At 55.3% G+C, this 13582-nt stretch overlaps 4 protein-coding genes across 4 annotated transcripts; 2 read left to right on the forward strand and 2 right to left on the reverse strand.

The window, feature by feature from the left end:
* Positions 1 to 476: 476 nt before the first annotated feature.
* On the reverse strand, positions 477 to 2865 carry GGS23DRAFT_604395 (F-box domain-containing protein; the record flags this gene model as incomplete). The annotated part of the gene is made up of 4 exons (XM_051519595.1): positions 477 to 601; positions 663 to 1952; positions 2113 to 2402; positions 2852 to 2865. 4 exons carry the CDS (start codon positions 2863 to 2865, stop codon positions 477 to 479), a joined length of 1719 nt encoding a protein of 572 aa, XP_051373662.1.
* A 3814-nt stretch (positions 2866 to 6679) lies between these two features.
* Positions 6680 to 7880, forward strand: GGS23DRAFT_470347 (RmlC-like cupin). The gene is made up of 4 exons (XM_051514214.1): positions 6680 to 7034; positions 7256 to 7309; positions 7381 to 7415; positions 7635 to 7880. The coding sequence occupies exons 1-4, from the start codon at positions 6833 to 6835 to the stop codon at positions 7800 to 7802; spliced, it is 459 nt and encodes a 152-aa protein (XP_051373663.1). The 5' UTR covers positions 6680 to 6832; the 3' UTR covers positions 7803 to 7880.
* Positions 7464 to 9865, reverse strand: GGS23DRAFT_470422 (uncharacterized protein). Its single transcript, XM_051514215.1, has one exon. It carries the CDS (start codon positions 9684 to 9686, stop codon positions 7959 to 7961), a length of 1728 nt encoding a protein of 575 aa, XP_051373664.1. The 5' UTR covers positions 9687 to 9865; the 3' UTR covers positions 7464 to 7958.
* Positions 9866 to 11327: 1462 nt separating this feature from the next.
* On the forward strand, positions 11328 to 13380 carry GGS23DRAFT_619685 (ankyrin repeat-containing domain protein). Its single transcript, XM_051521031.1, has one exon. It carries the CDS (start codon positions 11472 to 11474, stop codon positions 13191 to 13193), a length of 1722 nt encoding a protein of 573 aa, XP_051373665.1. The 5' UTR covers positions 11328 to 11471; the 3' UTR covers positions 13194 to 13380.
* The last annotated feature ends 202 nt before the right edge of the window (positions 13381 to 13582 follow it).

Below are 13582 nucleotides of genomic sequence, written 5' to 3' on the forward strand. Positions count from 1 at the left end.
GCATAAAGGGCGGCGGGATATCCAATCAAATATACGATATACCTATGGCTAGTATCCTTTTCAAAAAACGAACATGCCTAGGTTGTGACGGCTTCGTCAACACCAACTTGAGTCTACTCCGTCCCATTATTTGCGTTGTTGCTAGTAGAGAGTGGCTTTCTGATCTTCTTTTAACACCCCACCTATAGTTTCTACCGCAGAAATAACACCTCGGGACTACGAACTACAGGGTGGCGGGGCGCAATATCCTGTATTAGCTAGCATACAAGTACGATTTGGGACAGGCCGCTCTGGATAGCAAGGGATAGTCGGTCCCCAGGAATAGAATAAAAAAAAAGTATCGGACAGGAATATAGTGAAGGGAAGTCAAGTCGACTTGGGACCATCTTCGGGACAATCTTAATTAACGTAGGCTCTGCTGTCGGGAATTTATCCACCAAAAGTGCTATGTACACGGGAACGACACCATGGGGGCCTTATTTAGGCACGAGGAACTGATCAATATCGACCCTCTCAAAGAAACTGATATGGCCAAAGCCGACCCAGTATTGTGCCAAGCGGTTATGGGAGAGTAACAGGAGTTGAGACTCGATATATTTGTCTGCCGTTAAGAAATCAGCCGTGTCTCCCTTCCATGACCCTGGAAATGTTAGGGGCCTTACCATTATAAAATCCCATGTGTGCGATGTGGCCTTTGCTCTTGACAACTCGAGCGCCCTGAAACGGCGGCTCCCGGGCCACGCCGATGAATCCGTCGTCGCCGAGATCATCCGCGACGAACGTATACTCACCCCTGGGTACGTTCGCGTCGCCGGTCAGTTTGATCGCTTCCAACCGGCCGCGATGAACACGCTCGTACAAGAACCGCTCGTGGAATTCCGCCTCCGTTTCGCCCTCTAAGCGTACCAGCGGCGCCTTATCCCTTTCCTCTTCGTGTTCGGGCTGATTAACCAGCAGGAACTCGCAGCCGTGGCCGCTATAGTCGCCCACCCAGATCCCCCTCCAAGGTTTCTCTGGGGTCGGGGTATATAGGATAGGGTCGAGGGTCGAGTAAGTTACCACTTCCTCGGCGACGTGCACCCCGAGGGCTGGCGGCCCCATCTCCATCCACTGCCGAATGCGGAATATCTGATCGGACGCCTCCGAGCGGTTACGCGGTTGAAAAATCGACGTAGAAGCCGACGTATAGTTGACCGACGTCGCTAACGGGTGGACACCCGCGGGCTGACCTGACACACGATGATGAGCCGGAATCGCGGGCGGGGGCCAAATGTAACCATGAGGAAATTTATTCGACATCCGACCCCCTAGGGTCTTTTTGCCGAGCGGCTTCGCGAGGAGAAAGTTGCTAAACCGCGGATCCGCCCCCTTGTTAAGAGGCATCGGCTGCTCCGAAAAAAAGTGCCGGACCGGCGGGGAGACCGACTTGTTGCGGATGATGTTCTCGAGGCTGTCGATGTTGAGCTGTAAAATGGCCTTGTCGAGGTGAAGCTTCACGGTGGGTTCGAAGTAGTGGATATGGACGTCCTGGTCGGCAATCCACGGCTCGCTCCCGTCTCGGTTGCGCGTCGCAAGCAGCTGGTAGCCTTCGATGCAGCCTCGTCGTTCGTCATAGCGGATAATGATAAGCTGGCCTGTCAGCTCGCGATCGCAAAACCACAGCTTATGCTTTGTCAGGAACCAGTACGGGTCGTGAGATACGTAAAGCTCGCGCCAACTCTGGCAGGGGTACGGAGTAGTGATCCTGCGTCCCGGCAGATTCGACATCACATGCCGCCTCCATTGCGAGTCCGAGTTCGCTAGTTTACGTATCACGCGGCAGACGAGCGAGACAGCGGCGAGCTCCAAGGGGGGTAGCCATGATAATATAGCATCGATGAGTTCGGAGGGGAGGTCCAGGAGGGATATCGCACCAGAATAGGTTTCCGGAGACGAGCCGTCGGGGCATTCGCCTATAACTCAACGGTCAATGTTATCAGAGAAGCCGGAGCTTTACAACCCGAATCTAGCTTTTTTAAACTAGTCGGAGAGGGAGGGGGGGCGAGGACGCGGAAAGCGGTGGACAGGGTCGGCGATGGCTTGTAAGAATCAATTGATTTTTTTCCCACGTACCTCGGCTCGGTCTATTGGTATCTGCGGCCTCTCGGCCGATAGTGTCAGAGGCACGGTCGTTCTCGTCCACGTCGGGCCAGAGCATCTTTAGGCGATTCGTGGCATCGCAACGCAGGCCATCGTCGGACACAGAGTCGAGGATCAAGATATTCTCCTCGATTTCAGGATTTAGTCTCCCGTAAGTGACTGCAGGGTTGTGAATATTCACGGTCCCTATTGATTTTGGTTCCGGTTCTGAGCCCGACTCGGATACATCGCTAGCCCGTGCGGCGTCGTCGGCAACGGTACCACTGGTGCTGGATTCGCCAGATGACGGGGATCTAGGCCGCCAGACACACTCTTCGCTAGCCATTTTTTTCTCCCACAACCTCCCAGGGCGGGACCTAGGACAAAGTCACGCAAGCGACAGGATGGGGGGAGGGGCCTCGAAGGATCGAAATGACAAGGATGTTAGCCACGTGGTAAAAGAGGGGAGCCCAAGATCGATAGTGAGAGGACAGGAAGGGAGAATTAATAAATGAGATCTAGCAGCTCCGTCAAGGAGGTGGGTGGCCTCGTCACAGGGATCCTCGCGTGGTGGACGTTCGATGCTGGCGATGGTCACGGCGAGGGTTGCGTAGTACGGGGGCCGGAGCTGGATAGGTCGGGCGGTTGTCGGGTCTTTGGGTAGGGTACGAACGAACGTACGAACAGGAGCCGAGAGAGCGAGAGATGCATATCCCTTTATCATGATGATGACAGTACCTCCGTCATCGTAGACACAGCGGCTTTCCGACCCAACGAGCGCGCTGTCGAGCAGTGATCGGCCCTTCGACCAACCCGTCGAGGCTAGTGCGGACAATACGGACTGCGTTTTCGCCGTGCGAGCGCTGGCCAATGGCGGAATTCGGATTTGGCGAAATCGTCGATCTGATTGATGGTTTCCGGGGGATGGGATTATTGTCTTCATCCATCGTGGATTGGGTAGGGGAGAGGGTTGGCGGTGGAGTAATTATGTAGTCGTCTGGCGGGGAGAAACAGCGTCGATTTTTACGGACCATCCCTCCCCTCCTCCCCCTTAGGAGGTACGAGGTACCCAAAAACACGCCAGGTACCTCGGCCTATATGTGCCACCTAGATTGGCTGTTTATAAATATCTTACCTAAACCATCTGTACCTCCTTGCTCTTGTCTCTATCTAGACCGCTCACGTAGATGGACCCGTGATTGCAGGTCGGCGCTGGTGGCTCAGATAGCAGGTTACTGGGTTACATGATACCTAGTACCTACCCGTATAGGAACATTCTGTAGGTATCACATGTGGGCATTACCTGCAACTGGCGAAGGGGGAAATTGTGGGACGGAGCTGTAGGTACCTACCTAACCTGATCCTGGGTACCTCCTTAGGTACCTGCCTGACATAGGTAGGTACCTACTCCCCAGGCCCTTCATATCAGTATGGGGAGTCATCCACCCATCATCCTCTTACCCTGTCTGCCTGCATGATCCCGTACTAGAACTGTAGAGGAGATACCTACGCAGGTACCTCTTCCTAAGGAGGTAGGTACTTCGGGGACCGAAGCCGTGGGCAGGTGTAGGTACCTACCTAAAAGCAAAACGCAGCCAGCAAATAGGAGCGCCAGGCAACAGCCCCCAGATACAGACAGGTACGCACGATTTGCACCACATTAATTGACCCCGACCGCGCTGTTCGGTGCGTTAGAGAGGGCTAGGTCCCCGTGCTTAGGCGGGCTTGCTTTACCCGAGGGAGCGATAGGTGCCTGTGTAGGTATGTTAATCCGACTTCTTACACAACATCGTTCCATCTTCCAAAACCACCAAGCCTCCCCTCCGCTCTCGACTTCTATTTACTACCTACCTCCTACACACCTCCTATCCTTACTTTGACCGTGCCCATCCAGCACCGCATCCGTCTGTCTATCGCCATCGCTGCATAGCCAATTAAACGGTAGATGCTCTCTATTCGCACACTTTGGCGCCGCAGACGTGCAATCCGGCCAAGAGATGAAGTGTCGTATCCATGTGTGACTTTCGGCGGTCCATTAAGAAAACCCACGTTCGCGTGCATAGACACGCCATCAGCCACCTCAAATCGAGGCGGACAAGCCTGGTGACGATGAATTGATCCCCTGTGCAGCAGCGTATCACAGCCGACCACCGCGCACACCACGCACTACCCTACCGCACCACATGCTAGTTCGTAACCTCTCCTCCGGTGCAACTCCGACGAGATGTCTACACCCTGGCGCCGAATGTCCTCCCGCCAATGTCTCCTCCTCTGGCCCCGTATCCATCTATCTGACTTTGCAGCATCCCCCCTACCCCTCGGGCCCGCTCGCGGGCAGACGAAGGGGGTGGCATGAAGGTGAATGCTACACCAACACAGCTGCCATGCTCGGATCGGAGATCCAGCTCGGTGCTGGGCTTCCCTTCGAGATGTAACGGTATCCGAGACGGTCAGTTCCAAGGGAGCCGTAACCAAGGCCGATAACAGCACCGCGATGTCCAACTAGTGTAGCCTTCCTCCCCTTTCGCCCCAGCGTCAGCGCCATGTTTGGAGAAGAGAAGAGCCGAGGAGCGGCCATAGGTACGGGTGCTTGGCTGGTTATCGCCGTGCCAATCATCAGTCGCTGGGCCTCGCACGGCTAGAGGATGGATGACCTTCCCTCGAAAGCCGCCTTCCGTTCTGGTTAGCCACTGATTTTTCCCGTTCGGGTATTACTTTCGCCCGCAGATTTATCCGTCTATATTTCTCGACGTTACGATGCAGGTCCCGGGCTACGAGGCTCTAAACGGTGCGTTTCCAAATGTATTGCCTAACTCGAGTAACGCTCAAGATTCGGGGCTGCGGCTGTTCGCCGTTCTTTTTATAGACGTAGCTTCGGCCACGGTAGCTGATCCTCTCTTGGCGCCTCTGTGCTGACATCCAACTTACTCTTCATTTCCATAGGGACTGCATTCATGAGACAGGTGCTGTCGGTGACGACGTTGAAGCCTTTCCTGACCAGGTATCCTGAGCGCCTCCCCAACCCGCATGCGGGATAGAGCGGCGGAGTTTGCTGGGTTCCGTGGCATAGTTGAATGCTATCCGTGTGCCCTGTCCTTGGCGTTCGCCAGTAATAGGACTGGTCATCTGCGCATCTCGGAGCTTCAGAACCCCTGCCCCTCCCCCCTGGGCACAGACGCAAATGCGACTCCGTACGCTATCAGCAATGCCGATAAAGGTCAGAACGACGATCCGCCAACGAGAATCCGTTCCCGTGGTGCCATAGGTAGCTAGCCAGCGTCTGCGAGGATGAGAATTTGGTTGGAGTGCAGGACAGAGAACGCCCGGTCCTATTCCTGTCACGGCCGTTTGAACTTCCTCTTCGAGCTTCCCTGATTACTAGGACGACCGGACGACCTACAATGGTTGGGATCGTGTCTATCTTCCTTGACTTTGCGAATCGGGCGTACCGAGACCGCTCCGCCGTTCCGCTATCCCCCCACCGCTTGACGGACCCGATACTCCCAACTATGCCAAGCGCCGAGGAAGTTGTGTCACGAGATGGTTTACCCAATGAATCTTGCTGTGATACCTACAGCCTTTCCTCCAGTTGCCTGGCATGTCTTTTTAGCACCTTGATAGGTTTGATCCTAGACCCGCGAGTCCGTTCACGACCCCAAGAGTCAAATCTAGCCCTATTCGGTACTGAGTCCGATGTTGCGTTCTTACTAGTTCTGAGTGCTGCGATAGGAAGGATACCTCTTCTCTCAAATGGGCGGCTCTTAGGGTAAGACAGTACGTGAAGGGGGAAGGCGGCGTCTTCAGGCGCAGATATCACATCATCCCCATTGAAGCTAGATAAGGATCCGTCAAGAACTGGCTACGCGAGACCACACCCTACTGTGCTTCTATTCTTGCCTGTTCTCGACCAGTATTTCTGAACATCCCTTTGAAGCCCCGATCCCGGCGGAATTCCCGCGCTCGCCACAAGTGGTCTCCACGCGAGAAGGTTCCAAAAGACTCCACCCATTCATGAGAAGGAGACAGGATGCCCGTGCTGGAGTGGACGAGCCGGCCGGTCCTCGCTATAACTACGAATGAGCTGTATTTACGTGTCTGATGCTCGCCCTGGGGGGTTCTTGAGAAAATGGCGTACCGAGCTAAATTAACACACCCCCCCCCCCTCTCTCTCTCTAATAAAAAAAAAGGAAGAAGTGAACCGAGGCACACGGGCGACTTACGTACGCTAATTTCGCTGGGTATTGCTCGAATGCTTCACAGGGCCAACCCGGCACGAACGACGCCTCGACTTGGTGGCTGCGGCTGCGCTGAGATAACGCTAGTACAGATGACGGCGGCACGGCCTGAAGGTGGCCAAGCGGAGCGAGTCACCAAGACTGGCCGGCACCGATGGGATATTCCTTTGTAGTGACGCACGGACCACGGCGGCTGCGTCTTGTGTTTACATCCATCGTCTCGGAGACATGACCGCAGAAGCCCATCTACCCTCTCACACTTGACACAACGCACAAGCATCGCAAGAGATAGCGTAAAGCACCTCTCGCATCAACCCTCCGTCTTGCCAGTTTAACTACACCAGAGACTTCGACTAGGCTGATTCTCCGAGCTCGCTCTCCGCATCCATGGCCTAGCTCGCGCTTCTTGTCTCCCCACCATCCTTTGTTCAGCCTACCTACCGTATCCGAGCCATCCTATCCCGCGGTGCAACACTCTTATGGTTACTCCGTACATCCCAACCCTCATAGGCATCATGTCGTCGCTCTTCTCTCTGCTGCCGGACTTGCTTCCCATGATAATGCCCTCTGAAGTGCACATCACAAAAGCCTCCGACCTGGAGGCGCAAAGGAGTGGGAAGGATGCGGCCATGATCCGGCAGGGCGCCGTGATCGGCAAAAGCGATAGAATGTGTGCCACAGGTAGGTAACCAAGCCAAGCCACCCACCGTAGAGGCCCCGAGAACCCATCCTGCTGCACGTAGTGGTAGTGGAGTGAAGATGCCGAGTGCCATGCCACTCCCCATGGCCGGCGAGAGGGATCCATATGAAGTTCCTGCTACCGAAGTGCACATTCGCACCGCGCGAGATCTAGCCACCGGGTTTCCCCATCAATATGAAATCAGTAGTAACGGCGTGGATAGTCATGATCGCCAAGCCTCATTGCTCCTCGGCAGTGCATCACCACGGCGAGCAAGGTTAGTAGTTTCTAAGATCCTGTTGCGAGTCGGCCGCAGTCCTCGTGTCTCTAACAGTCGTTGAAAACAAGAAACCATCATATTTGCTGCGAGGGGCAAGGGAATGGTACGTGCATCTCGTAATGTCTTATCCGTCACATTCTACACAGGCTGACATGTCCGCAGTACGTTACGGTACCCTCCAGTGGTTCCTCACTCTCTTCCCCCCTCCTCCCACGCTGCTCTATCTCTTGCGATGCCCAGTTACGAACCCTAGCCATTTGCTGTTGGAGAGCTGACAAGTAGTAGATTGGTGACTAGTGCCGGTACTGATGACGAGCTCAAGCAGCACGAGCTCTCGGCAGGCGATTTCGCCTTCGTCCCACCGTGGACGGAGCATCAGGAAATTAACGAGACCGACGAAGACGTCGTCTGGGTCCTAATCCGGAGCGGCCCGGAACCCGTAGTCGTATGGCTGACTGGCTGGGGAGGAGACGAGGCGAAGGCAGACTAGAATGCTCGATCTGCTATCAACGGCTCGAGATGCCTCTGCAGCGGGTTCGGCTCGCTCGCGATGCATGAGGGTCAGCTACTGCCGGGGTGGCAGCAGTCGATCCTAGCACCCGGCATCGTACACAATCAACAAACCATCGAAGGGAAGGGCATTCGTCTATTTTGTGCAGTAGCGGCGTACAACTCTACAGAGTCGATCCCGGTTCTGCTTGGAGTCGAATACCTGGGCGTGATCCAGCCCCCAGAACCACAGGAGTTCAATGCCCTCGCATGTGAGATGATTACCACTAGCCCATCCATCCCGCTCCTCCGGCCTGCCCACAGAACCTGTGCTTCCCTCCTCATCTGCAGGGCCGGGGGTCAGCCATCCATCATCATTGGCTGCCAAGTATTGGACGACCGTCAGTGTATCGACAATCAAGTCTCGCTCGGCGAGACAAACCGCAACCTTTCGTGGGCGTTGGCCCGTAGCCCGGGTCCCTCTATCATCCACGCCCACCCCACCACCAGCATCGTCTACAGACTGCAAACCCCTCGCCGACCCCACTAGCTCCTCTTTCCATACGATGTTATCCTTCCAGAGGAAATGCCGGCCGAGACAGCGCGCTACCCCCGGATCCATGCTCGCAAAATACCACAGCTGCCACTCGTTAGCCCTCTTCGGCTTGCGCCTCGTGAAATTGTACGCCACGTCCGGCAGATGCAGCAGGATGGTCACCGGGTCGATCAGCACTACCGAGGCGATGCGGCCGGCTAGGCCTTCGGCGCGTAGCATGTGGGTTGCCAAGACGGTGCCGTACGAATGGGAAACCAACACGAACCGGTCCCACCCATGTGCCTCCAAGATCGTAGCCACCTGCCGCAGGAACTCTGGCTTGGCCAGTGGCACGTCTGTGAGTCGGAAGGAGATCGGGAGCATCTCGATCGCGATGATGCCGATTTGGCCCTCGGTGCCTTCTCCTCCTTCCACTGCTGCCTCTCCTGCCGCCCCGGAGCTGTTCAGCCGCGAGAGGAATGGCACGTACGTGTAAAGGCCGATTCCGATGCCGTGTAGGAACACGACGGGCAGCTTGTCGGTCGCGGTGTGCGGGCGGTACCAGTAGGTGAGCCCGGCTGCCACGGAACGTCTGCGGGCGCACACGTCCTGTAAGCGCGGTGGGACGACGGACAGCACCCTGGACCCCGGCTGAGCGTAGTAATGGAACCCGCTCCACGCCAGCCGGCAATGCGTCACCAGATCTACCAAGCCCACCACCAGATACCACCCGACGCTCCTGTACCGGGTCTCCACCTTGTCCAGCGTCAGGCGGAGGCCCTCGGCTTGGCCCCTCCCGGGCCCGAATTTGCGTCCCAGGCGCTGCTCGAGGGCGGCGATATACTCGCCGAGCTCGTCCTCATCCTCGTCTTCTTCGCGGCCACCGCCGCCGGCGCGGCCCGAGGGCGCGCGATCGAAGAAGGCCCAGAGGAGAAAGTCGCGGACGTTATCGCGGCGAATCTCGGCCTCGTCGGCGCCGAGAAACCACATCTGCATGTAGCGCCGGATGTCGGGCACGTGGGCGAGACAGCGGTGGAACAGGGCGCGGCGCTCCTCACGCTGACGCGGCGACAGGTTCGCAGCCGCCGCCGCCGCCGCCGAGTCCCCCAGCCGCCGCGCGCGAGGGGCGAAGACGAACGCGGCGTACAGCAGGTCGGCGATGACGTACGCGACCAGCGCCGCGTCGAGGGGGTTGGAGGGCGATAGCAGCAACGATGGGGGCGTGGCGGCGCTACGGTTGCGGAGGGCCGCGAGGAGGGCGAGGAGGGCGAGGCATACCGGCGTCGTGTACTGGACGAGGAATATGCACACGCGTATGAAGATGTACTCCGGCGTCGACGTGCCGAGCATCTTCTTTCGCAGCCGTCCGCCCTTTGGTTCTCTCTCTCGATCTATGTCTGGTTACCCCGAGCTTCAGGGCCGCGCGTCACGCGTACCTCGGTGGCGAATACGGCGTAGGGCAGGTAAATAATCGGGTTATGTCTGCCTATCACTATATCTCTATCTGTCTGTCTCTTTTGCATATGTATGTGACACGCATATATATATATCCTCTTCAGACAGCTTGGATGTCTGGATTGGCGGAGGCCTCTTTTTCGACCAAAAAATGATGATGATGAGAGACGCGTTGAGAAATTGTCGTAAACACACGCGGGCGAGATATTCTAGATAACCACGAGGAGAGTCGAATGTGCCAACACACCAACAGATGCTCAGGCAGAGATCATCACCCCACCCGCCCGGACCAGGGAATCCAACAGTAGGCGCGGCGCCGGGTTCGCCCAGTACGCTAAAGGAGGAAGTGCCTGTCGACAGCAGAGAAGCAAGGGGTTTTCCTGATAGGCTAGAGGCTAGCAGGAGAATGTTCCCAACGGAGCTGAAACGTGCCGAGGCAGACGCAGAAGAAGAAGAAAGCTTGGGATATTCGCAGCTCGCTCGGTATCGTAGGCTGAGACGTCAAGGCATGCATGTATGGAGGTGTGTCGAGGTAGGTAGGTCTCCGTCCCAACGTTTTTTTTTTGGCTCTCTCCTCCCGCTACGTCAGGGTCGGTACATAAGGAAGTGACGTTTTGTCCCCACTTCCATGCGCCAGATGTACCTACCTACGTAACCCGGCCTAGCCTACAGGAGGTAGGTACCTCCCTCCCTCTCAGTCCAGTACCTCTAGGTAGGTACCTAAGGTAGTATGGTAGGTACCTTGAGTACCTAGGTATGTGTTTGTGGCTGGTGGGTAGCAAGGAAGGTTGTGGCTAACGAGTGGGATAACCTCGACCTACCCACTACTTACCTACTCATATAGGAGGGAGTTGTGCTTCGCGCCTCAGAGATAGGCACCTGAAGAGCGTAGGTACAGGTAGCTAGGTATCTAAGGTATATCTACCTACCTATCTCGTTGGTAGGAGGTAGGGAAGGAGGTAGGTAGGTAGGTAGGTACGGTGGTGGACCGTCAAACCCCTTTCTGCCTTCCGGTGATGTTACTTCTTGAGGTAACAGGTACTAAGGCAGGTTAGCTAGCAGGTATTACAACTCACCTCCTACGGACACATTGCGTATCACCTGCTGTCTGTCCAGCGTGACTGCTGTTGTTGCGTGCCTTCCTCTGCAGCTCTCCTCCTCCTCTTTTTTTTTCTCTTTTTTCTTTTCTTTAAGAAAAAACTCTACTAAGAGGAACAAGTCTCCGATCCCCGTCCACTCTGTCCTCCCGTCTCGTCTCCTCTCGTCTCCTCGTCTCCTCGTTGCTCTCCTTCTTTTCTCTCTGATTCTCATGATTCCCACCCCCGACCCCGATTCCCCCCTTCATCGAGAGACCTACGCAGTAGAATAGCGTCCTGCTGTCCTCTTCATTACCCGGCGTCTTGCAGCTGCTTCCCTTGACGTTATTTTTCTTTCCCTCTTCCCATCCCGCTTCTCTATCTCCCTCCGTCAGCATTTTCCCTCATCGTCGATTCGCTCTGCCTGTTCCTCCAAACTCCTCCCCATCTCTCTGTTAACCTAGGGAACTAGAAGATAACATGTCCGTTTGCTGTCTTCCCTCTCCCTTCTTCATGCTGGCTTAACCACAAACTAGCGTTACAGAGTGCCGTGATCTCCGAGGTTTATACGTCTTCCGCGGCTGTGGCCACTTCCAGCTTCGCCATGGATACCGACACCACACTGGACAAAGCAAATCAGCGCAAGACGGCAGCCTCTATAGTGTCCCTCTCAAATGAGCTCATCGCCCAGATAGCCCGTAACCTTGGTACTTTTGACAAGTATAACCTTGCTCAGACGTGCCGAACCCTTTCACCCGCCGTTATCTTGGCCTTGTACCAGGAGGAAGCGGATCATGATAATCACGCTCTCTGGTGGGCATCCGCAACCGGTACTCTAAACACCTTCAAGTACATCTTAGAGCTAAATCCAGCTTTGGTCAATCATCGATTTCAACAATCCCATACCCTTTCTCCTCACACCTCAGAAGGTGTGGGTTGGAGCAGAGGCTTAAGTCCGCTTTCCGTGTCTATTACGTGCGGCCATTACCATATCGCCAAGTACCTGTTACGGCTTGGGGCCGACGCTAACCTGCCCGACGAGCACCGGATTCCTGGAAACACAAGACTATGGTCCCCCATCAACCACGCCGTGTGTCTAGCTACCAGTCCACGTCAGCTAAACAGACTCCTTTATCTCCTCCGTCGGTTCCATGCAGACGTCAACACGGCACCGTGTAAGGACGGGGAGGCCTCGGATAATGGCTATCAGCTACGGCCTCCAATTGGTGGGATCCATGACTATGTGGATGCCCTGAGAGGTGTCAATAACGTGGGCAATTTCCCATATAGCTCCCGAGACAGGGCACCGCTCCTCTATATGATGAGTTTTAGCCCACCTCAATATACCCAGGAGCAGTCCTTCAACATTGCGGTCAACGATTTCTACGATGACTATAGGAAGCTTCTCTACGACCGCTCCGTAATGGCAAATATTATGCTAAGGCACGGCGCTAGCGTCACGCTTCCCGACGACGAAACGCGATTACCGCCCTTGTTCCATCTTGCATTATCCTTGGTCGACTTTCAGGCATCGCTTCCCTTCTGTGAGGGATTTGCGCCAAAACGATCGATCGAGACGCAGTACAAGACGGTCATCTCACCATACGCAATCCGATATTTCTCCATATTGAAGAAACACGGGGCCTGCTTCAATACGAGGTTTGGGGGCACTTCGTTATTACACATCGTGTGCACCCGGAGCGAACGTTACGAGGATGTAATCGACTACCTCGTTAACTCAGGGATGGACGCCAATGTTGAAGATGACCACGGTCGAACGCCACTCTTTGAGTTCGCGGCTTTCCCCCCGAGCAGCACCAGAGTCTGGGCTCGGTTCGTCCAATCCGGTGCTCGCGTTGACCATGCAGATCACAATGGTTCAACCCTGCTACATCACATCTGTACCAAGTTTACAAGAAGCCAGGTGTTACTTCTCGAGACCATTCAGATGCTCATTAGGCTCGGCGCGGATGCGGGTGCCAAGGATAATAGCGGAAGAACAGCAGCAGATATCTGCGACAGTAGACGCGTGAAGCCGGACCAAGAGATTATCGACTGTCTTCGCGAATGCGAGCAGAGAGGCAAGTCCCACCACGGAAAGCGGTCAAAACGTCATGACAAGAGCCAGGCAGATAGGGGCAGGGATGCCAGTATCCAGAGTAGTACCCATTCGGGTCAAAACGGGAGTAGAGATTCGAGTAATAGCGGCAGCAACCGAAGGGGCGACAGTGTAAGCACCAATGGTGAGGAGAAAAGAGGCAGAAACCGAGGCAGAAGGCAAGACCACGGCAGGGACTGGAACAGAGGTATGATATGGGGACTTTAAAACTAGAGGATAGAGTGTATCCCGTTCCCGGCCCCGGTTACGGGCGGGAAACATTGGTGACTGGGTCACTCCGGTCCCTTTAGTCGACCCTTGGGCCTACGGTAAGGGCAAGATGCGAGGTTTCGCGAGGCCTGATGGATTTAATAGCTCGCCGGAGATGTTAGGAGAGGCTCGAATCAGGTACACGGGTTTCTAACCTCCCACGTACCTATAGCGTTAGATTTGCCTTTGATAATAGTCGTTACCATATTTTACCTCCATCGTAGACAGGGTTACAAAAAAGGTCGTTGAAACTTAACTTGACTTGAACTTAAGTTAGCCTCAATGGTTGAAAACTTAATATTAACTTTGAAACTGAAACTTCTTTTCTGGCAACCCTGATCGTAGAC

This window comes from Durotheca rogersii, assembly GCF_024521655.1.
Source record: "Durotheca rogersii strain YMJ 92031201 chromosome Unknown GGS23scaffold_6, whole genome shotgun sequence".
Taxonomy (NCBI): Eukaryota; Fungi; Ascomycota; class Sordariomycetes; order Xylariales; family Xylariaceae; genus Durotheca; species Durotheca rogersii.

What these genes read in the sequence shown, in the direction of transcription:
- GGS23DRAFT_470347 (XM_051514214.1), top strand. Translation starts at nt 6,833, where the DNA reads ATGGTTACTCCGTACATCCCAACCCTCATAGGCATCATGTCGTCGCTC. An exon ending in CGATAGAATGTGTGCCACAG is followed by an intron (nt 7,035 to 7,255) that starts GTAGGTAACCAA and finishes CGGCGTGGATAG; the next exon opens with TCATGATCGCCAAGCCTCAT. An exon ending in CTGCGAGGGGCAAGGGAATG is followed by an intron (nt 7,416 to 7,634) that starts GTACGTGCATCT and finishes GACGAGCTCAAG; the next exon opens with CAGCACGAGCTCTCGGCAGG.
- GGS23DRAFT_470422 (XM_051514215.1), bottom strand. Translation starts at nt 9,686, where the DNA reads ATGCTCGGCACGTCGACGCCGGAGTACATCTTCATACGCGTGTGCATA.
- GGS23DRAFT_619685 (XM_051521031.1), top strand. Translation starts at nt 11,472, where the DNA reads ATGGATACCGACACCACACTGGACAAAGCAAATCAGCGCAAGACGGCA.